General features: G+C 40.8%; 1 protein-coding gene across 1 annotated transcript in view; it reads left to right on the top strand.

The window, feature by feature from the left end:
• Window positions 1-12,458: 12,458 nt before the first annotated feature.
• SLC7A11 (solute carrier family 7 member 11) overlaps window positions 12,459-23,665 on the top strand; it is a 57,791-nt gene continuing 46,584 nt past the window's right edge. Inside the window, exons 1-3 of the mRNA XM_008490297.2 lie at window positions 12,459-13,530; window positions 16,313-16,439; window positions 20,652-20,767. Coding sequence (XP_008488519.1) covers window positions 13,254-13,530; window positions 16,313-16,439; window positions 20,652-20,767 — 520 coding nt within the window. The 5' untranslated portion in view covers window positions 12,459-13,253. The remainder of the gene's footprint in view (window positions 13,531-16,312; window positions 16,440-20,651; window positions 20,768-23,665) is intronic.

Below are 23,665 nucleotides of genomic sequence, written 5' to 3'. Positions count from 1 at the left end.
ACAAACTGATTAAACTATTCAAAGCTGGGAAAATGGTGAGATCTGTGTTATTATGTTTGTTTCTTCAATTGTTTTGCCACGTGCATCCAACCTACTGGCTGTGAATGCCAATTCTAGAGCTGGGCCAAGCTCTGATGTCATTAATGTTTTTGGAGATGTAGCTGAAGGTTCAGGGGGGACAAGACAGCAAAATGTCCCAAATCAGCAGTGCTGACTTCTGCTTTGGTGATGTTCCTCTGGAGTCTGCCATTTAGTGTGATTTACCCAAAGCAATTCTATTTTATTGCTGTCTGCAGTGGCTTTGGATGCTAACCCAGAGTTTTTCTGACCAGACAGGTATTGTTGCTGTACCTGCTGAGGATAGGAGAGAATGCAGAGATAAGCATGGAAGAACTGAGTTGTGTAAATGAACAGTCATTACTCTGAGTTGTTCCAGTGGTTCTGTGATTTAATGCTCTCTTTTTTTTTTTTTTTCAGTGATATTTATTTCATAGACTCAGAGTCTGCAGGGCAGAATTTTTTTGTGCTAGATGCATCTGTTAAATGACTTCTAGCTCCCTTTATGTGTTATTTCAAAAAGGGGAAAATATATAGAATAAGAGGCTGGGGAAAAAAAAAAAAGGGAAAAAAAAGTTTTTATTGCAGGATAGGAAGAAAGGAGGATTAAAAAAAAAAAAATTCAAGAAACTGGCTTTTGCTAGTTGGCTGTTCATGTTAATCCTCTTTAATACATACGTGACTCCAGCTGGAAAACCTCTTGCGTTTTTCCATCTGTTGAGGAGAAGCAAGCTTAGTGGCAGTCATGAGAACCTTTGAAAACCTCTAATCAGTTTCCAACCCCTCTGAGTGTCTCTCTGAGTCTGTAGCCTGACAGACTGGCACTGCTCAGAGTCCCAAGTAATAACTCACCCTGCTTCTATATATTCCCAATAGTCTGTTGTACCATGAGTAGTGGCTCAAAGTGACATGTTAGAAATGGATTTGTGGATTTTAATGCCATTTTTGAAAAGAGAATTAAACAGAATTTTTAGTTGCTAAAAGGAATTTAATAATTTGTAGCATGTGCCATACAAAAGAAACATACTCTGGAATTCCCTGATTTCCTTTGTCAAGATATTTCAGAGGAGCTTCTACAAGTCCTGAAAAGACAAAAAGCATAATTCTGAAGGCTTTCCCACATGATGACATTAGAGGTAATACATTAATAATTAAAGAAAGGGGTACAATAGATAATTTTCTCTCTTGTACTGTTAAGGTTTTGGAATAGGTTCATCCATTGTCATTTGCAGTATTTATCCAGATTAATTTTAGATGTCTCAAGGAGCTGGGTCTAACTACTGTATATGCCCAGAGCTACAGACATGAGGTCATTTCTGATGTTATTTCTATACTGGTTTGTAACTTAAATGGGTTATCAGGGAATATGGGCTGACTGAGGACACTTTCACAGACAATTGTGCCTCATAGGGTCTGATAGTATGGAGTATGACAGTGCTTTTAGAGCTTAAAATAAAAATTTTACCTTTGACAATTCAGAAGAAAGACCAGAAAGCTAGGAAAGAAAGAAAATGATCAGGTTTGGGGTTTTCTTCCCAGCACCACTAATTTTTCTAATCATAAGAACTGAAAGGAAGAGCTGACTGCTGAAATGCTGGTACATGATGAGCTTGACTGGACTTTATTTTTATCTCTTTGGTGGTACTCTACTGTCTTTATTTTACCAAAATTATTTAACCAGTGATCCATGGTGACTTTTACTGATACTTCCTTTGATATTTTAAGCAGTGAGAGATGTATTCCTCTGCAAGCACCACACATGTCACTCAGCTCTTTGCAGAAATAAATTATGAGAACTTGGATTATTTGTGTATAAATGCTTCAGTTAGGTTGGTTGCCAATAAACATTATAAATGTATAGCAACTGAATGAAAGGTGAAACATGGAGTATAGATCTGAAAGATCTATTTTGCATTGTAGTTTGGCATGAATATGTATGAGGATGTCTTTTGTCATACCAAAGTATTATCCTTAAATCTGATTTTGATTAATTGGTGCTGACAGATTCTTCTTCTTGCTTCATTCCCAGGTCTTACCTAGTCTTAATGAGTGCACTGGAAATTTTAATACAATCTTTTACAAATGCAAGTGTGTCAGTTCTGGTTTCATGCACAGCTCCTTTGTTAACTCAAAAGCTCACCTGTAAAATTCACACATGCATGGAAATGTAAAGAAATTTATTTTTTCCTCGTGAAATGATGCAGTGAGAAGGATTAAAAAGCTGGAAAGTGAGACATCATAAACAGAAGAAAAACCTTTGGAGAATGTGGGAACCCTGTCCACAAATTCTACTGCCACTAAGCTGCTGGTGCAGGTAGCAAAACCCAATGTGAAGGTGGAATTGTATTTGAAATGATGTTTTTTAAATGAAGTAGCAGTAAAACTGTGTATGACTGCACTTAAATAAACCTTCTGCCAGGTGATATTTGGAAGATGAAACTTAGAAAGGGACACTACATGAATAGGAGCAGCCAGGCAGACTGAGGGAGTGGCCATCAATTTAGGCACACAACTGCATTTTCACCATAATTAGCTGTCTAATTGAGCAGGGTAATTTAACTGATGCATTTAAACCTATGATTTATTGGAATGCACACTCCTTGTAACCTTTTCATAATGTTTTGCTCTTCAGAGTGGTGTCAGCCACTTGAAGATGAGAATGTCCTTCCCATGAGCAGGAAAAAGAGCCAAAAGGAGCTCCAAATGAGAATAAATTTCTGTTATTCCTGATCAGAAACTGGGTATGGAAGCAGAAAAGCTATGCAGATAAAGTTAAATACTGAGCACAACTGTAAGCAGAATCTTAATTTCAAATACCAGAGATGAGGTATTGAACTTGGTGTTATAAGGCTACCAGGCCAAATGATTTAATGTCTAGGTAGGGGCACATTCTGAACCTAAAAATGGTAAGGTACACTATAAGGTGATCACTGAAATAGAGGGATTTTTACCTCTGCACTGATGTGGTGATGTTTTGCACTCCTTGATAGCAAATAGTTCAGCTATGGCTGTGTCTTTTCATATCTGACCAGGATAAAGGCATATAATATGCCAAGGCTCTGGTACAATATGCCCAGAGAGTAGTCTGTAAACTGATTGTAGGGAAAGGAGACAAAAATCCCTTCGTTGATATTTGCAGACTCCCTGGTATACCAAAATGCTCACCTTTTGGTTAGCTGAGCACCTGGGTATTTGTTTTCAAGGAAAAAAAAACTGGTGCATATTTGGTTTTGTTTCTAGAATTTTTAAATTTACTTTCAAGCTTTATTTGCTGAACAAAATAGTTATCAGGTTTCCTTTTAACCCAGTAAACTTTTATACTGTTATACCTCATTATATATATATATATATTTGGTGCTGAGTTTTGAATCTGCTGTTTCAATCACAGAAACTGCCAACAGTCACATGAAAATCCAGAATATAGAGGCTGAAGCATCCCTGCTTTTTAGCTTTGAAATTACTTTTGCATACTCTTGATAATTTCCCCTTATAAACTAAGTCAGTGATGGCTACAGTTACAGAATGCAAAAAAACATGAAAAAATTTCCTGCCAAAATAGAGAAGAAAACTTTTGAAACCAGGACTGGCAAAATTCCTGGCTTTTCTCCCCACTTTTTTCTGTGCTCTCTACCCTCCCAAGTCAGTATTTATCAGAAGTGGAAGTAAATACAAGGCCATGCAAGAGAAAAAAAAAAAATGTCCAGGTCTTGTAGCTCAGGGAGTTCCAGCTTGCTTTCTAACAAGACTTTTGTCACTTTGGGATTTCGGGTCATTTGAGTTCATGGACAAGAGGTTGTGGATGAAGTTTTGCCCCTGGTGTCTGTGAGATGAGAAGTTTTAGTTGCAGTCTTCAGCCTAAGTGATTGAAAGTTCTATTTGTATTTTTTGTTTAAATGAAAAGAAAATGTTTTGACTAAGCAGATGAAGTGGGAAAATTACTTTATTTTCAAAGTGACCAGGAGAAATTCACTGATTAGGAGATCCAGAACTTAAATGAGTAAATTTTTGGTTTGTGTCTGGATAGATAAGGCTGAGGTAGGATAAGCTCACAAGATAAAATCCAAACAGAGTAGGTGAAAAATCTCTCCCACATCCACTACATTGGTGCTTCCCCAACACATGGCTGCAAGCATGTGCCATACATGAGGAGGAAAGGAATTTTTTTCAGGAAAACTGGATTTTGTACTCTTCTTGGGGAAATGAACAGAGAGTCAGGAAGATGGACAGTGGCTCAGAGCTTCATTTCTCATTTCCAGTTCTCTGATAGAGTAATTGTCAGGAGGTTCAATTTCTATTTTGTTGCCTGGTGTGCCCAGAATAGCTTTTGTCAGGAGAAGCAATATGAGAAATATAATGTGAAATACATTCTATGAAGTAAAATTCTTGACTCTTTTGACCTTTCAGTCCTTCGCACTGTGCTGCATGATGATGCCTCCATTCTGTGCAGATTAGCAAGGCTGGCTGTACAAAGAGGAGAGCCCAGCAAAAAACTCTCTGCTTTAGTTAATCTTGGCATTCTTTGGTATTTTAATTAGTAGTGCCTCTTCTGGTTTTCCTTGATGATAAAGGAGCAAGGAAGTCTTTTCCATTTGGAAGCTGGGGACCAGTGGAAGGGAGAATACCTGTAATAGAGGAGTTCCTATTCTAATGATATTTTTCATTGCTGCTCTGCTGCCAGAGGAAAACCAGAAATTCCTGTCTTGAGCTGAGCTGACTCTGCACTGGAGGGAAGCACATGTAGCAGCCTTCAGATTAGCTTAAGAAATGGCACCAGTGCCAAAAGCCAAAGTGGTAGCTGCATTTTCCTCCCTGAGGTTTTCTGCTTGGTTGTGCACTTGTGTGGCTCAGCTGGCTGGTCAGGTCCTGCTCCAATGTGCAAAGCTGGCATTGCCCAAGGGACAGGCAGGACAATAAAAAGCTCTGGATTAAACAGCTTTGCTTGGGTGCAGGCTTCCCTGAGCCCTCTGGGATAAAGACCTGGATGGGAGAGGGAATTCTGCATTATTAATGCAGGTTCACTGAGACTTGGCCATTCGTTGCTCCATGGGAAAATAAGGAAATTCTGAATGTCACCTATTTCAGCTCAGAATTTGGAGTGTGCTCAAGTGGGAGAAAAAGTGAAATGATGAAAAATTAAAATAAACATGCACCCAGTAGGAAGGTATAGCCCTCATGTACCAAACTCATTTCTGTCATGTCTGAGGAGGTGCCTTGAAATCTGTGTTGTTATCAGAAAACTGAATTGGGTTATGCTCCCCAGTTTCTCTGAAAGAGTTTAATAAATTGAAGTTAATAATTATTAATAAAAAAACCATAGATGATTAGTGTGATCTCTTGTCCAAATAAATAATTATTCTATTTTTTAAAAAAATAAAAATAATTAAAAGCCTACACTGTATAACCTGAATAGAAATAGATACAGGAGCAGGTCAAGTTTTCCCTGACTTAAATTCCTGTGATACTTTGACCTATTTCTGGTAAGTGTACAGAGTGCAGCATCTTTCTGTACTCTCTCTTTGAGCTTTCTGTATGCAGAAGGAGTCTCTTCCATGGGAAATGACCATAGTCAGCTTCATGAGCTGGTTTTGCTCAAGTAAAATTTGTGCTTTGAATCTTAAAGCTGATGGGGTAGCCTGTAATGGAGTTATCTGTATACTCAGGATTGTATATGTAAGGGGAAGGTCCTTTTTGTGGGTGACAGGTTGTGCAGTCAACAGGAGTTCATTTTTGCTATAGACGTGGCAGACTCTGTGTGTTTTCTACTTGATGTATTACCTCCAAATTTCAGCAGATTTTGTGTGTGAGAGAGAGGAGTTTGGAGTCTTTTGGCCCATTGAATTCCATACAGTGAGGGGGCCTGGTCCCTCTGGAAAATGTTGAATAATACTGATTATATCAGTTTATTTTAAGGCAGGATTTCTCAAACTGGGCTCTTAGTCCTCTCCACTCTCATCCTTGAAGTGCAAGCAAAATACTAACAAAGAATACAACCCACTGTAGTCAGTGTTAAATGTAGGAGGGATGATAAAAGGCTCAGCTGTGTGTATTATACACAGAGAGGGTTGAGCTGTTGGCTGTTTGTGAGCTTATGTGTGAAGCATGAATTTGAAATGGACTAGAAATCAATGTCACTTTTTTTTTAGGGTCCTGGAGACTTGAATTCTGAGGCTCTGGATAACCTGGACCTCCTCCCAAATGTGGTGAGGGCAAAGAGGGTGGATTTCTGACATGGACAAAATTTTTAAGTCTAGAGTAGTCAAGACAGTGATACCCTCATCATGGCCATGCACTGCATGCATCTGCTGTACATTGGCTTGGTAATTTCCTTGGTAAATGTCATGCAGCATGATAAAATAACTACATTTGGATAGGTGTTACCTCTGAGGAATACAATGTGAATGGGGAAAAGAGGAACTTCACTTTCAAAGAAGAAAGAGAAGCTGACCTCAGCACTGAGATGCTCCTCTCCATTGAGATGTGGGAATAATACATGGAGCTGTACTGGTGCAAACTGCTGAAACGCCTTGGCAGTGCTCCAAACGAGTGCCCTTTCTGATGGAGTTTTTAATACTTCAAGAAGACATAGTATGCACATTTAAATGCCAATAGAATGATTCCCTGTAGGGTCCACAGGCTGCATTTCAGTGCTGAATTCCAATGACAATGTGAGTGATTCACCAGAATCACCAGTGAAGTTTTTTCTGCACACCCATGTGCTTCTGGTTTTCTGCAGTCTAATCCTTTCTTGTCATCAACTCTGTGACCACTTCAGTGCTTATTTGAGATTCTTCAGTCCATCTTTCTCAATGAATGTGTTGTGCCATTGCTGCTGATGCCAAAGAAACCCTAACTACCTGGTAGCTTAGTGACTGGAGCCTTCAAAACCTCCAAAAAAGCTGCAGCCAAGGCTGCTTTGGTCTCCAGATAAAAATTTTCATTAACTGAACAAAAAGAGAAGTCCATAGATGCACATGTTGCTGCATCTGGTAACTGAGAGAGGAATGAGAAGGGAACTAAAAATTATGATTACTCTTGGGTAAGAGTGTGGTTTTCTGTTTCAGAAAAATCTGATAACTTCAGATGTCTGCTCCATCCAGACCAAGCTGTGTGCATTGGGAGGGGAATGAGCTTGCTAAACCTGACAGGAAAGAAGGGTGAGTTTTTGTTAAGGGTGAGAATAAGGAAGTGGAGTTCAGATGAAGATAAATGATCATAAAGATTTCCCCATGGAGTGGTCAGTAAATTAAAACTTTGCTTAAATTCTGGAAATCCCCCTTGCTGTGATTTTGGATAGATTATAGCATCCTTTCAGTACCCAAAGTGTGCCTACAGCAAAGCTAGGGAGGGACTTGTGACAAGGGCATGTAGTGATGGAATGAGGGGTAATAGATTTAAACTGTAAGAGGGGAGATTTAGGCAAGATAATAGGAAAAAAGAATTCCTGTGAAGGTGGTGAGGCACTGGCACAGGTTCCCAGAGGAGTAGTGGATGCCCCATCCCTGGAAATATTCAGTACCAGGGTTGATGGGGCTTGGAGCAAGCTGGGAGGTGTCTCTGCCTATACAGGGGTGCTTGAACTAGATGGCTTTAAGGTCCCTTCCAAGCCAAGCCATTCTATGACTCTTTTGATAACAGAATTCAGTGTCTGGATCTCTCTGTCATGACTACGAATGGATAATTATCATTAATAGTTTTAAAAAAAGAAAAGATTTGATTCATACTGGAAAAACATGATTCACATCAAACACAGTATCTGGGTAATTAGAGGGGCACAGGAAATGCCCTAGGATCCTGTTTCTTGTAGATGGGATCCTGTATAAGTTCCATAGGAAATGCAGTATCAGTGATTAGGGAATAAATAGCCAAGCCAAAATTTAGTGACTGAGGCATTTGTTGTAGGATTTCTTCCCAGTTTAAACTTTTTGTCTCGTGGGAAGAATTCCCATCATGAAACAGAGAAATGATCTATGGAAGCAAGTGTTCTTGGTGATAATTCTGTCTCTCTATATTTTTAAAAATCCTAATTCTTTTTTTTTTTCCAGAAATGGTGATTGATTCTGTTCACATGCCCAGCCTAACTTGAGACATCTCAAGTAAAATCCTGACTCCCTGAAGCCAACAGCAGTCTTGCCATTGGGCCAGGTATTTGGCACATGCACTTTTGATGGAAATTTACCCCAAGGTCTTGATTTTTTTAATAAGTCATGAGGTGTCTCAGTGTTTCCATCCAAAAGCTGAGAAGCAATAACATAGTGACTCTAAAAATTGTTGTCTCATTCTCCTGGTGAGAAATGCAAACACAGAAAATTCAAGGATAATATTTATGTACAGCTTTGCTTAGGTTATGATTCCATATATCATGAATATGAAAACTGAGATGGTAAAAAACACAATCAAGCTTTTGCATGCACAGGGCTTCACTAAGAACTGGTTTTCTCCCTTGTAGAGATTTCTTTCTTGGTACCAATCACCAAGGATTCTTGTCTGCTTGAAAATAAAAAAAAAAGTCAAACTGTTCAGCTGAAATCATCATCATGCCTTTGGAAATAAAACTTCCATAGTGCTAAAAAGAGGTAGGAATTCTGAAATCCCCCCTCAGTTTTTTTCTTTTCCAGCTGAGAATTGACTGGCAGCTATCAGCAGATTGGAGACAGGGTAACATTTAAATGTTTGCCTTTGGAACTGCTATAGTTGTCTGGAGTTATCTTGGAACCAGATTTCTATTTGCTGACTGCATAGGCCTGGAAGCTTTTTAATGAAAATTTTTACTGAAAATAAAGGAAATAACATTTGAATTGCTTTTGGTTTTCTTATAGGATTTAGTCTTTTTGTTTTTAAAGCCTTGAAGCTGGATGTGTATTTCATTCCTTCTCATTTTTTGTTTGTCCTCTAAATATCTTCTTTGTATCTGGCACGAAGTGGAATGCAAAATAATGGAGTAAGTAATTTGTGAGACTCAGACTATAAAATAACACTTCCCCCAACATTCTCAGTAATTCCACTTCTAGTAATAGCTTTGGCCTGTAGAAGAGACAATAAGGAACTGTTTTTCTCACAGTTTGAGGGTTGCATTATGACTTAAAAACTTGTCCCAGCTACTGAAATTCTTGGGCACTTCACGATCCTATTTTCAATTCTCAGTGACATCTTTCTTCTCAAATAGTTTACAGATTACTCCCCCCAGAGTGAGCTGATTTATTGCAGAAAGGAGCAGAAAATCCTTGGTCAAAACTTTTCAATGCTAGATTATCCCCATAAAACAAATACTTTTAGGTATTTTGCCCTCATTTGGCATTTGAAATCACACTGCTGCCTTCCTACAGGGCTGCTCACAAACAACCCGGCATTATGCAGAGAAGATTCGGCTCGGTTTTCCAAACAACTTCTTCATGCCATGCCACCCACACAAAAAACTTTGGGGCTTTCCTCGCCTCTTCAGTCTCGATTAACTTCCTTTTTTATTCCCCTGTCTCACGTCAGTGTGGCTATGTGTGGCCTGGAGGCTTGGCTTGTGACTCTTTGGATTTTCTTGATGCAATAAGCTGACGTTCAGATGCTCGGAAGGATTGTTAAGGTATGCTCACTGCACCTAGAAATTAAGGAGCTTTTGTGGGCTTGAGAAATGGGAACTCAAGTCCAGGCTTGAATTTTAGCTCCTTTGCTTTGCTGTACGTGTGCTGGAGCATTCCCACCAAGGGGAATGCTCTGGGTCTGTGTCTTTCACAGCATTCCCCAAGGGAAATACCAGCACTGTAGTTTCTTGGAATGGGAGATACAGCTGTGTTCAGGTATTTGGCACCAACTTTCCTAGTAGGAAATCTGGGTGTGCCACCCTGTCAGGCATGTTCAGCCTGTGAAACTCCATAGCATCATTACTCCCTGTCATGCTGGAGTATTTAATTTGCTGGGGCAGTGCGGTGCAGCTGGCAGGGTATGATATAAACCCTGGGAAAGGTCCCAGCAATGCAGCTGATCCTGGTCACTGGAACCCACCAAAGGCAGAAGGCAAGAGCTCAAGGACCTGGCTCCTTTGGCTCCTGGTTTAGCTCTTTGTCAAGGTGGAGGCATAGGAGGACTCCTTGCTTGGCCAGGAAGGATTTCTCTTTGAAATAGTGGGTGGGTAGTTCAGGGCTGATGGTGAACTTCAAAAAGAGACCATTTCACAGGGTTGATGTCAGTTCTGCTTTAACATGTTTTTCAGGAGAGGAGGGGGAAAAAAAGCAGAGAGAAACACTAGAGGGTTGTGCACAGCATCAGCTGCCATTAGAAGCTGGAGATTTATTTTCAGAGAGTTGGTTTTAGAAACATTGCTACAAATAATTTCACTCATGTAAAGAAAATTGCAGTTTATACCTATTTGCTCAGATTGGATTCTGGGGAAAGAACAGGGCTGTTCTAAGTGCTGGACAAGTTAAGCCCTGTGCTTTCAGAAGAGCTTTCTGAAAAGATCCTGAGTGTTGTGTGTTGTGGTTGCACAGTGATGCCACAGGCCTTGCTCTGTCATGAATAATTCACATGAAAGTGGCTGGTGAGCTGTGCATAATCAGAACAGATTTTGTGAATATGCCATATAATAGGGGGCAACAGACATTAATGGGCTTTTTCCAGTCTGGGGACCTTTTTGGGACTGGGCTTAGATGATGGAGAAGTCTCAGGAAATATCCAGAATGTAACAATCCTCCCACACCATATAAGTATTCCCTATCCTGGGTGGAACTTTATGTTTAGTGGCTAGCACTGAACAAGGAGCAGCATACACAACTGGGAAGGTTGCAAACAGTGTGATCACCAGCAAGCTGCCAGAATTTAGGGAAAAGGGTTTTCTGCAGCCAGCCTTCCTTAGTCCCCACCTTAGAATTTCAATTAGTCTTGAGCTTTGCATGTGTGTTATCCCTACCCCACAGATGAAGGGAGAACCTTTTTCCCTGTGTGTGGGAGCTTTAATAGCTATGTCCAAGGGGCAAACATGTGTTCTTCTGGCAAGTGGTGAAATGAAATCTGAAAGCTGCTAGACTGGCCAGTGTTTATAGCTGATGCAGACAGCTGGATTGAGGTGGCTACCAAGTTTTTGGTTTAGTCTTGGAACCATCTTCCTGTGTAAATGAAAGGTAAGGATTAGCTGAGAATTACTATCTTAAGGTATTAGATTATTTAAGGTGTCAAGTCAATTTAAATTAAACAGCCTTTAATAAAATAAAACTCATCAGCCCAACCCACTTCTGTGCTTATTGCTTTTTGCTGGTTTGATTTGATCTCGTTAGTTACTTCAGGCATTTATAATCTTATTGAGGGCAGTTTATGAAATATACAGCAGGGGAAAAGAACTCTGCATAGCATGCCACCTACTCCTTGCTTTTCACGTAAATGCTGCCATGAAAATTGTCTTGCTTTGGCCTGTGTGATAGCCAGGGAGGTCCTGCCCATGGTGTGTCCTATGCTGGAGGGGACAGTGACTTCCCTGAAGGGTCAGGCACATGGGAGAGTGACAAGAGCAGTATGAGGGATCAGGAGACATCAGCAGATGGAGGGAAAAGCAGGATGTGTTCTCAAAACAGACAAGTGTGTACTCAAAACTACGAGTACTTATGTTTTTACCTGTGTGAATTTAAACCAGATAAACCTCTTTTATGCTTTCTTTTATCTCGTTGCAAATTATTATAGGTGAGCTATAACTGAAGATACGAGGCTTTAAAAACACTGAACTTTTACAGCTGCAGCATGTGATGCTCCAGGATCTCCTGTTTCTCAAATAAATTTGAAAGCACAGTAGTGTTCTGAGCTCAGTGCCTGCTTTTCAAGTGATAAAATGTTTTCATTACTTTTTTTTTTTTTTCCCTCCCTCAAATTCGAGGTCCTAATGAAGCAATAGCAGTAACTCCAGTAATCATTTCTCTTTGCACTGATCTAATCTGAAGCCACAAGCAGTGGTTATGCTACAAAGGATTTTTCCCCTTTGGCATATATTGCACAGGCTGGCCCTTGATTAGGTTACAAGTCCTGGAAGGCTATTGATTTTTATTCTGTTTTCTAAGAACACTCCTCTTCTTAACAATTTAATTTATCAGATTTGAATTTGAATGATCAAGTTGTGAAAGAAAAACATGTCTGCATCTGATTACCTGTTTACCTGGTGAAGAAAACTCTCCAATAAGACCAAACCTCATTGCTGAGCAGCTGGAGATCCTGTGCTCCAGGGTGTTGTTCTTCTCCTGCCAGATCACAGACAGGAGGTGGCTGTAAAAATTAATGTCTTTCTGAAGGGGAGGTGTTGTTGCAGCCTTGCTTACCAACATCCCAGAAGGACATATGAAAATTACTGTACTGTGGAAATAACCCTGGGTGTTCATGAGGCTGATTTGGCTGGGTTGCTAAGCAACTCGGGGTGACGAGGAGGTTGTATATATGTTTTTTAGGTAGGTACAGGTCTCTGTAGAGAGTTCCAGGTGAGTGGCATAGATGTGAGAGAGACTGCAGCACAACAAGAAGTTAAACCCTGCAAACTTCACTTTCATTAAGGGGACTTTTTTTTTCAAGAAAGAAATTGGATTAGACCCAGGGATGACGTATCCTGTTTGATTTCTTTTCCCCTTGTGCTCTGACGAGCTTTGTGTTTAGGCAGGCTTTTGTTTCTGGCTTTGAGTTGCTTTAAAAAAAAAATTTGGGAGTGTGTCTCGGGGTGTTGAGGGTGATGTGCTCAGCCTGATTGGCTCGGGTTGCTTTGTGGGTGCTTTGCTCTTCCCACCAGCCTCAGGTCTGTTGTGCAACATGTCTTTACTGCTTAAAAAGAAAAAAAAAAAAAAAAAAAAAAAAGAAATGCTGAGTAATGCCAGAGGTTTCTCAGATGGCTGATGCAAACCTGGAGAATTTGCATCATCATTCAGCTGGAGTAACTTGGTATGACAAGAGCTTAAATACAAGTCCACGCGGAAGCAGAGCTGGTTTCCAATGCTAGGGCAGGACCAGCTCCGAGGGTGAGCGTGCAGGTGTTCCTGCTCCAGTCCCAGGAAAAACTCCAGGAGCTTTTGCTACCTGTGTGTAAGAGCAGCTGGGAAGATAAGAGGAAAGGCAGACGAAGAGACTGAGTAGTTGGCTGCAGAGAGAAGGAAAAAAAAAACAAAAAAACCCCAACCACTTGAGTTCCTGCTGAGAACTTTTCTTGCTTGTGCTTGCCGTGGGTGTGCTGGTGGCACTGGAGCATGGTCAGGAAAGCTGCTGTGAGCACCCTCTCTAATGGAAGCTACTTGCAGGGGCAAACTAATGGCAGGTTGCCCTCTCTGGACAGTGGGCAACCAGCCCAGAAGGAAAAAGTTGTGCTGAAGAAAAAAGTGACACTTTTGAGGGGGATATCCATCATCATTGGCACTATCATTGGAGCTGGCATCTTCATCTCTCCCAAAGGCATCCTGAAGAACACGGGCAGTGTAGGCATGTCCTTGACTGTCTGGACGGTGTGTGGTATTCTCTCCCTCTTTGGTAAGTCCCTTAAAAGTTTCTAATTGGTCCTAAGGGGCAGCTGGTAGATTATTTTACAATTTTTGGGTCTGATTTTGTCATTGGATGGCAAGGCACAGCGAGGAGCTGGAGGACCAATAGGGCTGCAGGATGGTTTTTTGACAGGTTGTGTGCAGAGTTGTGCAGCCCTTGTCCCCCTGTGCCTGGGCAAGAGAGATTGGGAGCCTAAATAATTGTTTCTTATGGGTCCCTAAAGGAACAGCAGAACTAAATGTCTGTGTTATACCACACAGTGTGATGTATGTTTGTTTTCTGGATGTAAGAGGCTGTGTACAGTTTGCTGGGAAGGCCCCCAGCAGCTGGGGATGAGAGTCCCCCTGCTTGAACACTTGGGGAAATGTTTTGGCAGCTCAGCTTAGTTCCTTTGAGGCTACAGCAAGGTCTGAGAGGAATAATTCCCACTAGACATAAGCTTTACTGGCATGAAAGGGAGCAAAATAATAACACTAATAATCCCTCTCAATCACATTACTTCAATTTATCCCCTGCTCACCACGTTAGTTGGAATGATTGTCCTGCAAAAACCAGGGGGAGAGAAACAAATGCAGGTTTTATGGCTGGCCTGCATATCGTGACAGCTTTTGCTAATTTTGTGTAGTTTTGATTACTGCCAGTTTATTTGTTCTGTACACAAAGCCCCATTTAGAGTGGGAAAACCTCACCCTGCCTCTGTGTGACAGAGGGTCCATTGACCTACTTAATGAGTTAATCTCCAAGAAGCCCAAGAACTAACATGAGGATTGGCTTTATTTGAAACAGAAACCACTTGTTTTCTGGCAGGAGGTAAAGAGGACAAACCCAGGCTAACATGTGTCTGTTTAATAGGTGGAACATGCAAATGCCACCCTGTGTAAATTGGCTCTGAGCTTAAAAGAAACCCGGGGTGTTTATGGGCGAAGCCAAACAGACAATGGAAGAAAGTTAAGACCCATTTTGGTCAAACATTAAATGCTTTAGTACAATGTGCAGCATAATTTGTTGTATAAATGGTGTAGTACTGCCTGCAACTAAAATTGCCCTAAAGACCTCAAGTACAATTTGTAACCCTGTCAAAAGACCTTGGTCTTCATTTTTAGTCATAACAGAATTTTCTTAAGCATCGTGTTTTTGGCATTAACTTTAATAATAGTAATTTTCTGGCTATGAAGTAAAGTCTGTAAACAAATAAAAAAACATTTTTTTTAATTTTTTTATCAGCTGGATTTTCTAGGCCATTTTCCAGATTTCAAGATATGAAAAGCTGTGTAATTTGGACCAGCAAGTGTCACTATCTTTCCCCCTTAATCGACCTATTCCAGTTATTTTTTCATATTTTTAATGAAAATTTTAATTCCCCGCATGATCTAATTTTAATAAAATCACATGCAAAGATCATTTAAGGTCTTGATGAGGCTGTGCATATAACATGTATTGAAATAAAATTTTGTTTCATCCTGAACCTCAATAGAAGAATCTGGCAAGAGAAAACCCATCAATAGCTCTGAGGTTTTTTCAGACTGATTGCAAGAGTAGCTTTAGGTACATTTTCTGGTAAGCTGAAGAATAACAGATGAAAGTAGTTGCATTTTTACAAAGCCTGAAACCAAGATAATGAATAATGATGAAAAATGTCATAACAAGGTGCAGCTTTGATGGACTTACACATGTTATGTGGTTTTGAGAACTGCAGTTTTCATCTTAAAGTGTTGCAGTGTAAAAAGCATTCAGGGACCAGAGTGGAAATGAGCTCATACTTATCATTGATCTTAACCCTATGTGATGAGGTGTTTACAAACTTTACTACTAGAAAAGGCCCCTCAGACTGTCCTAAAAGGGCTGCTACATGTGTCAGAAATATGGGAGACTTCTCTAGTGATGTGGTCCACCTGTGGAGCTGAGAATCCCCTGGCTTTGGGACTGGGTGATGGCAGGAGCTGATGGTTGATGGGTGAGGAAGGCTTCACACACACAGCCTCTCAGATGATCTGGTACCTGCTCTGTAAAGCCAGAGGCCACAGGTGTTGTGCCAGGAGAAGGTCTGAGGAGCTCTCTGAGAGCTGCTGCTCTCTGGGGTTGCCACTGGTTCCAAAGAGACCTGAACCCCTTCTTGTGAAGTAATATCCTGACAAGTTGTGGTTCTTTTTACACAGATTAAAAAATGCACCACGATATGGTCTGAGCATCCTACTATACAAATGTGAAGTTGTCATTGCATTGGTGACACACAACACTGCACCAGTGTTAAAAAGCCAGGGCTGAGCCATCCTAGAAGTTGTGGATGTGAGACACTGGGAATACCACTGAGGAAAATTCTTCATCTGCAACTCCTGCTCCTGTATTGCAGGCAGGAGCTTTCCTCCCCAATGGCTGAGGAGGGGGAATGCAGTTTTCAGGCTCTTCCCAGGCTGAGCCAGGCACCTCTGAGGCTGAAAGGAGCTGCTCACCAGCCAAGGTGTCAGAAGGTTTTCACTTGGTGCAGTCAGGGGGATATTTTGGTGTCCATCTTCATGGGATACAGATGAGCAATGAAACGCATTGATAGCAAATAGTTTGTTTAGTGGCTTACATATAAATGTAACTGAGTGCATGGACAGTTTGGTTAACTGCAGGTCTAGCTGAATGAATTAGAACCTAGTCACTTGAAAAAAAAAATTATTAAAATGTAGCAAAAGTAGTCGTGATGCCATGGCAGCTCCACTTTCTAGCTTGTAAATATTTTAAGTACTTTTGGCTATCTCTTCTGATGCTGGTTTCATTCTCACAGGTGCCCTCTGCTATGCTGAGCTGGGAACATGCATTAAGAAATCTGGTGGTCACTACACATATATCCTGGAGGCTTTTGGCCCTTTACCTGCTTTTGTGAGAGTCTGGGTTGAATTGCTCATCATTCGGTAAGTGTATGGAGGCTTTTCTGTGTTTCCCCTCTCCTGGCAATAGACTTTCCAGGAATAAAAAAATCTCTAATACATGGTGGGCAAACCAGAATAAATATATCCTGATAAATCAGCTGTGTTTGCTTCAGGGAATGGGATTTTGTTTGTTAGCACCAAAACATTCATGAAGATATTCATATGTGGGGGATAAAAACAGTTCTGACAAAACTGCCTGTCACAGAAACGTAGCTACTTGCTTTAATTCTGCTGAGCTTAATGTATACATTAATGTAATTAATAATTCTTCTAGTTATGCTCATATACAGTATAGTGGAAGACAGAAGTAGTAGCTTTTTGAGCAGTTGCTGTCATCTGTGGATACATCTGGTACTGCCACTAATTTTTTAGGTTCAGGGGCACCATGTGTTCTTTATATGTCAATTCAGGTTCCCATTTTCTGTTTGTGTGGGCCTTTGTGGAGAGCTGATCTCTTGATGACTATCAAAAGCACTAACTGGCCAAATAAAGTAACATTAAGTCCTGATATATATCAAAAATATTCAAAGTATTGTTTTGGTGTGTAAGCCTGTGACTCATGGAGCCCTTGATATTGTAGAGATGAATTACAATATAACGATGCTGCATAATCAAATAATATCAAATACCTTTTCATACTGTGAATGGATCTTTGTATAAAGCTCAAGTCTTTCTTTTTTAAAGTCTTGCTGGGGCTGGAGAGTTTACTTGTAGAGCTGGGCAACTCATGCAAAATGACTTGGGAATGCTCTATTTCTGCCCCAGGCTAGTGAGCACTCCTTTCCCCTCTCTTCTGCAATCAGCAGATTAGTCACCAAAGCACAAGCCTCACTTGGAATCACAGCTATATTTACATATAATATTGACAAGTTCTAGCACAGACTGTTGAGTTTAAAAGCATTCACAGTGCTGAGTCATTATGAATCCATAAATCCTGACTTTGTTTCCGGAGGAAATCATTGTGTATGTCAGATGGTCCCTTACATCCTCTCCACCCATATGTAACCTTTGAATTAACTGCACAATATCCACCAAACGTGATGAAAGAGAATGTCTTAATACTACTAACTTCTTGCTGAAAAGGAAACCAAGCCAGAGGAAGCAGACCTGTGCTTTCAGTGGGAGAAACACAGGGCTGTAGATGTATCTATACCATTGCACATCAAGGAATCAACAGAAGACAGTAGTGTTAGAAATTCCCCTCTTAATCTGCACCTATCTATCCACAAGAGACCAGGCTTCATATATCCCTCTCCTTGTAAAACTGTTATTTTTTATTTTTTTTTACATATGACAGTGTCCCAGGAGTTGTCACGAAAACATTCTTAGTCATCATGAGCTTCCCCACACCCAGAAAATAATCATCTTGCATGGGAAGGAACATCAGTGGATTCTTTAATCATCAAATCTGAGAGGCAGTGAGGGAGGCATACTTGTTATAACTTGTGATGATCAGAGCCCTGCTGCTGAAACTCTGTGTAGAGCTTTTTATCTGACTCCTGCATCAGTAAACTAATTGGCTTCTGCTATCAAAGAAGCTGAGACCTAATAGGGATCTAGGGTTTTTTCAGAAGATGAAGTTACATACACACTTCTAAGCCATTTTTCCCTCTGAGAGGATGCAGGATTATCACACCCACGGGCTTGTGGAGCAGCCACAACCAAAATAAACATTTCCTGCTCTTGTGTACCTTTTCAGTCACTATTTCTCGGTCTAGGACACACTTAAACTCTGCCTTGATTAAACTGTGCCAGCATCACTTGCTATTTGGATGTGAATTACACTCCTGCTCCTCATCCAGAAAGGGTTGGAACTTTTTCTCCCACAAAATCAGGCTGCAAATATAAAAAACACCAAACAAACAAAAACCCCCTCTCAAACAAGTGGGATTATTCATATAGAAGGCACCAGGGAGACTTAGAGTGACCTTCCAGTATCTGAAGTGGCTACAAGAAAGCTGGGGAGGGACTTTCTGCAAGGCCATGTATTGATAGGATGAGGGGGAATTGTTTTAAACTGGAAGAGGTAGATCTAGGGTAGACATTGGGAAGAAGTTCTTTAGTGGGATGGTGGTGAGACACTGGCACAGCTTCCTCAGAGAAACCATGGATGCCCCTTCCCTGGAAGTGTTCAAGGGCAGGTTGGATGAGACTTAGAGCAACCTGGTTTAGTTGGAACAAGATGATCTTTAAGGTCCTTTCCAACCCAAAGCATCCAGTGCTGAGTGTGTGAATGTGCTGTCTGTAGTGCTCACACATGATGGTGCCAACCAAGGGATGGGTGCAAGTGCTTTACCAAATGGGTCCCTCACCTGTGGGATGGGATGGGCTGGGCCACCACTACCCCTGCTCCTTTCCTACAGGCTTTGTGTGCTTCTTGCCCTTGAAGGAAAGCTCCCCATGTGCTTTCTGTCCTCTCCCAACACAGCCATCAGAGTGCTGCCAGCCTGTCTTTAGGATTGCTGTCAGAAAGAATTAACTGCAATAAATCTCCCATTTATTTTGACTTTCCCCTCCACTGACTAACTACGCTGCCAGAAGCATCTGCTCCCAAATGTGGGAATGGGAGAGACACAGCTAGTTATTAGAGGTACAATTTAGGAGTTATATTTTTATAAATCTAGTGGTGTGGGTAGCTGTGACTGCCTGTCTTAAAACAAGAGGGAAAAATCCAAGTTCTGGCAAAAGAAGCCAAGAGTGAGGACAACAGTCTGGGCAAGCTCCTAAGATCTCTTCTTTTATCTGATCTAGCACACTCCAGACTACTTTTGGCAGGCTGCTGTATTTAAAAGCCAGAAGCCTGGTGATCTTCTTAGGGCAATCAGAAATATTGGACTGAGGCAGTCAGTAGGTAGTGTGAAAATCCAGCACTGGGGACGCTGTGTCCCTGAGTGAAGGCAAAAGGTGCCAAGCCAGCCCTTGGCCAGTGAGGAAGAATCCTTGTGCCTGGGGGATGCACAAGCACCCATCCTCACTTGTCCACACAGGAACTTTCTGAGGAAGATAATTTGTTCTTTGCTGTAGTTTGGGCCAATGCAATATGTGACGTTTTGCTAAGAAAGTGGGTTTTGTCTCAGCAGCAAAACTTGAATTCATTTATCATTCAATGGCAAGTAACAACTTTCTGCAGAGTATTTACACTGTACCATAGCATTTTTAGCAGCTTTAAAAAAAAAAAAAACAAATTTTTCATAAAATTCTGTAAGACAAGCCATTTTTTTTTAATACTTTAGATGTTTTCACAAGAAATTTGCATTGACTCTTGTTAACTCAATAATCCTTTGAGGGAGAATCCTATGTTCTTTGGTTTTCATTGTGTGTGTGATGAAGCCCAGACGTCCCCAGTTGTCCTACAAAGGGCAAAAGTGTCCTCCCAAACCAAATACTTACAGACTACTAAACCTGTAATATGCAGACAGTGTCTGATTCAAGGCACAGGGTAATTTGCTGTTACTATATCAGTCCTAAGGCTTCTTACAAACATTTACCTTGCCTCAAGAATAAAGACTGTATGAATACTATGAGTATTTCAGATTTATAAACACAACCATGGCATGCCTGTGTTTCTTCACATTCCTGTTTCATGGTGTATTTTCTGTATTTTGAGATTTTTTGCTCACACTTGCAGTGCTAGGAAGCTGTTAGTCAATAGAGTAACACATTCTGTTTGCATATTGGGAAATCTCATTTCCAGTCAGTCATTTCTTGCATTGTCTCAGATTTTATTAACAGACCTCAGTGGGTTTGGGATATTTAGTGGACAAAATTCTCAGCTTGTTTATAATTTATTTTCATGTATCTCTGAGGGGTGAGATATACCTGGGCCACTATAATTAAGTTCTGAATGACTTTTCCCCAGGATTTTGCTCATGTCATCTAATTCTCACCACTCCAAGCATGTGAATGAAGATTTCTATTGATATTTTCCTTTCTGTTTATGGCTGTTTCACACCATGTGAGAGCCATCATGGTCAGAAATGTTGCTGTCAAGGTCAGAACCACTGAGCAAAGCTAAAATGCTCCTGGTTTCCTGCTGCTTTCAGAAATCCAGGTACATAGTTACAAGCTGGCACCAAAATTAAGTACCATTCACCTTTCTGTAATAGTCAGGTTACTGCTTGATCCCATAAGAATATTATGTATGGACTATTGCAGATTAATTTTGTGATTTATTTTTTTCTGTTTTTACTCTAGCCCTGCTGCCACAGCAGTGATATCACTGGCATTTGGACGTTACATTTTGGAACCTTTCTTTATGCAGTGTGAAATCCCAGAACTTGCCATTAAACTTATTACAGCTGTTGGCATCAGTAAGTATCCAATTTTTGGTTTCAGGGAAGGGTAAGTCTGATGTAAATTAAAAAAAAAAAAAAGTAATTGCACACTGAACAGGTCATTTTTTGATGTGAATCTTTACAAAAATGCATCCAATGCTGAGGGCATCAGCATGACTTTTTGCCTGGGTCTGTGTGTTGGTAAACATGTGCAGTAGTAAAAAGAATAGCAGACTTTATTAATGGCAGGGAAATCTATTGCCAAGGCCAATTCTGTTGCCACTTAAATTAATGGCAGGACTCTCATTACTTTTGAGAAAGCAATTTCAGTCTCTAGGAGATGGTGAGCCAGTGCCAGAGATATGGAAGAATGATTACCTGATTTTAAGTGCTTTGCTCTACCTCTGTTTTAGGAGGCAATTGAGTGCCAAGTATGATGCCATGAAGTAACGTAGTGGAGCACAGGCAACATTAGATCATTTTCCCTGGTCCCACTCTGTCCTTCTTAGCAATAAAAATTATTGAGGCACTTGTGGTTCAGGAAACAGGAACCCAGCTGATGACTTTGGGAGCAGGGTGTACAGCTTAGTGAAAATGCATGGCTTGTCCTGCTCTTGCTAACTTCACAATTAGTATAAAAGAGACCATTTTGGGCTACAGAGAACCAAAAACTGCCAGGAAAAGGAGGAGGGCTACCCTGAGCCCCAGAGCTTTGTGCTGTACCTGAGCTGCTGTGTCTGAAGCAGGAGAGCACAAATTGTGATGGGAATGGGGCTTGGGAGCCATGGAGCACCAGGGGCTTCTCTCCAGCTCTTTCTGGCCACTGGGGATGATGCGTCTTGCAGACACATTCACATGTGGCTGTGCTGGGAGGAGGGTTCAGATGAGAGCTGAGTAATTGCTAACAGATTGCTCCTCTAAGTTTGGTCAGTGCACATATCAGAAGCAAAAAGAACTGGGAAAAGGAATTTAGACATGGAAAATTATCAAAAGCACCCAGGATACCCCTTCAGTATGGGACAGTAATAGACTCAGATGGTTTCTTCTTTGGCACGTGGAATTTAATTGACATTGAAAATTCCCATCTCCAGGTTACTGTGGCTTTTGTAGGAGCTCTCCTGATAAGAGCTCTCTTTTGCCCAGAGTGTTAAAAAAAATCAGTATGTAACCATATTTCATTCTTTCTTCATTATGCACAACTTATAGGTTTCATAGGAATAATTTAATTAAGGACTTGGATTTTGAGGTCAATGACTTTTTATAGCTACATCTGTCTAAAATATTTCAGAGCAAGATAAGGGGGAAACAGATGTTCAGTAACTTCAAGGTCACTGAGACAGAAGGAATGTTAAGTGAGGAGTCCATCAAAGGGTTTTGTTAAACGTGTGAGATTCAAGCACAATAAGTGAACAATTTGAAAAAAGGTTTTTATTACTTTTAGTTTAAAATCAGTGTGATAAGCCAGGGCTTCACAAAGCAATTAAACAAAGGAGTTGCATTGCAGGGGGGGGATGTGTGGAGTTATGCTGAAATAATTACAGCCTAAAGAAAGAGCAGGATGAGCTGTCATTTCACTGAAAGAAGGGATTCTTATAAAAACTTTATAATGATGAATGGGACAATGCTGGGGAAAATAGTGCCCTGTCAGACAGAGGCTTTATCTTTATTCTTTGTGGTCTGATGTACAGCTGGGTTTCATTTTTGGTAGGTTTTGACCCTGTGCTGCACTAAAGCGCTGTTATCCCAGAGTGCCTGACTCTTGTTTGGGGAGAATAAACTGTTATGGGGGTAAATGTTAAAAAAGTTTTGTCTTGTGCATGTAGACAGAGTGATAGGTAAGATTAAGGGTCTTGTAGAGCTCAACAGACATGCTGGAGTCCTGCAGATCTCCTTTAATCCAATGTAATGGTGCCAAAGGTGGTGTTTGCTTCCAGGGAAATTTTTAAGTGAATCAGAAAGTGAGGTGAAGTTCCTTTTGTCTTCTTATCTGCTCCTGGTCCTTCTCCCTCCTGTGCCTGCTGACAGAGTGCTCACTGCCTATCTCTCTTTATTGGGCACCATTAAACCCTGTCCTTAGGTCAGGCTTTGTTCTTTGGTTTTACCTTGTCATTTCTGATCAGACTAGAAAGGGCAGGAAGAGATTCTGAAAAAGCTCCAGGTGATGCCCTGCCCCCAAACACAATCAGCATATCTAAACAACTTCTGACAGATGTTTGTTTAACTGGTCTTAAAACCTTCAGTGAGGGTGTTTCTAAAGCCTCACCTAACACTCTACCCCAGTTTCCTTGTCACAAGACAGCTTTTCTCCTTTTTTTTTTCCCCACCTAAACCTCCTTTTATGCAATTTAAGGCAATTATTAAGAGCCTGCCTGAGATGGATGCACCCAGGGTTATGATGAGGACTGGCAAATACTCTTCCTCCTCTCCTAGCTGCAAAAAGTGCTTCTTGTAGAAGAGCTCCAGCCCATTCTGCTCCCCACTATTCCACCTCAGTTCCTTCATGCTGAAATAGGGACTCTGCAGCAGCAGAGATGATGTAGATCAGATGAGAGCTAAAATGGAACTACAGGAGATAGTGACCTTTAAGAAAACCCCCTTATTCTTGGTTTGTTATTTATAGGAATAAAAGCATGTGTTGGGCACAAAATTCCCCTGAAAATTACAACTGTTCTGAGGAATTTTTAACCATCTGTAGAAGCAATTTTTCTTGGTGCTTTCATTTTTTTCTATTATTATTATTTTAATATTTTTAACTAAAAACCCCACAAGTCCAAACACTTCAATGGCCCAGTAGAAAGAAGGATGCGGGTGTGGAGGTTCTCTTCAGATACCCCAGCTTCCTGAACCTCTGAAGCAAAGGCTGCTTATTCTTTTCAACCTTAGAAATCACTTTAATTCACTTGGTATTTCTCCAATTTAACTCTGCAAGGACAA

The sequence above is a fragment of the Calypte anna genome, chromosome 4B (genome assembly GCF_003957555.1).
Source record: "Calypte anna isolate BGI_N300 chromosome 4B, bCalAnn1_v1.p, whole genome shotgun sequence".
NCBI lineage: Eukaryota > Metazoa > Chordata > Aves > Apodiformes > Trochilidae > Calypte > Calypte anna.
This window is presented reverse-complemented; position numbering and strand designations above follow the sequence as displayed.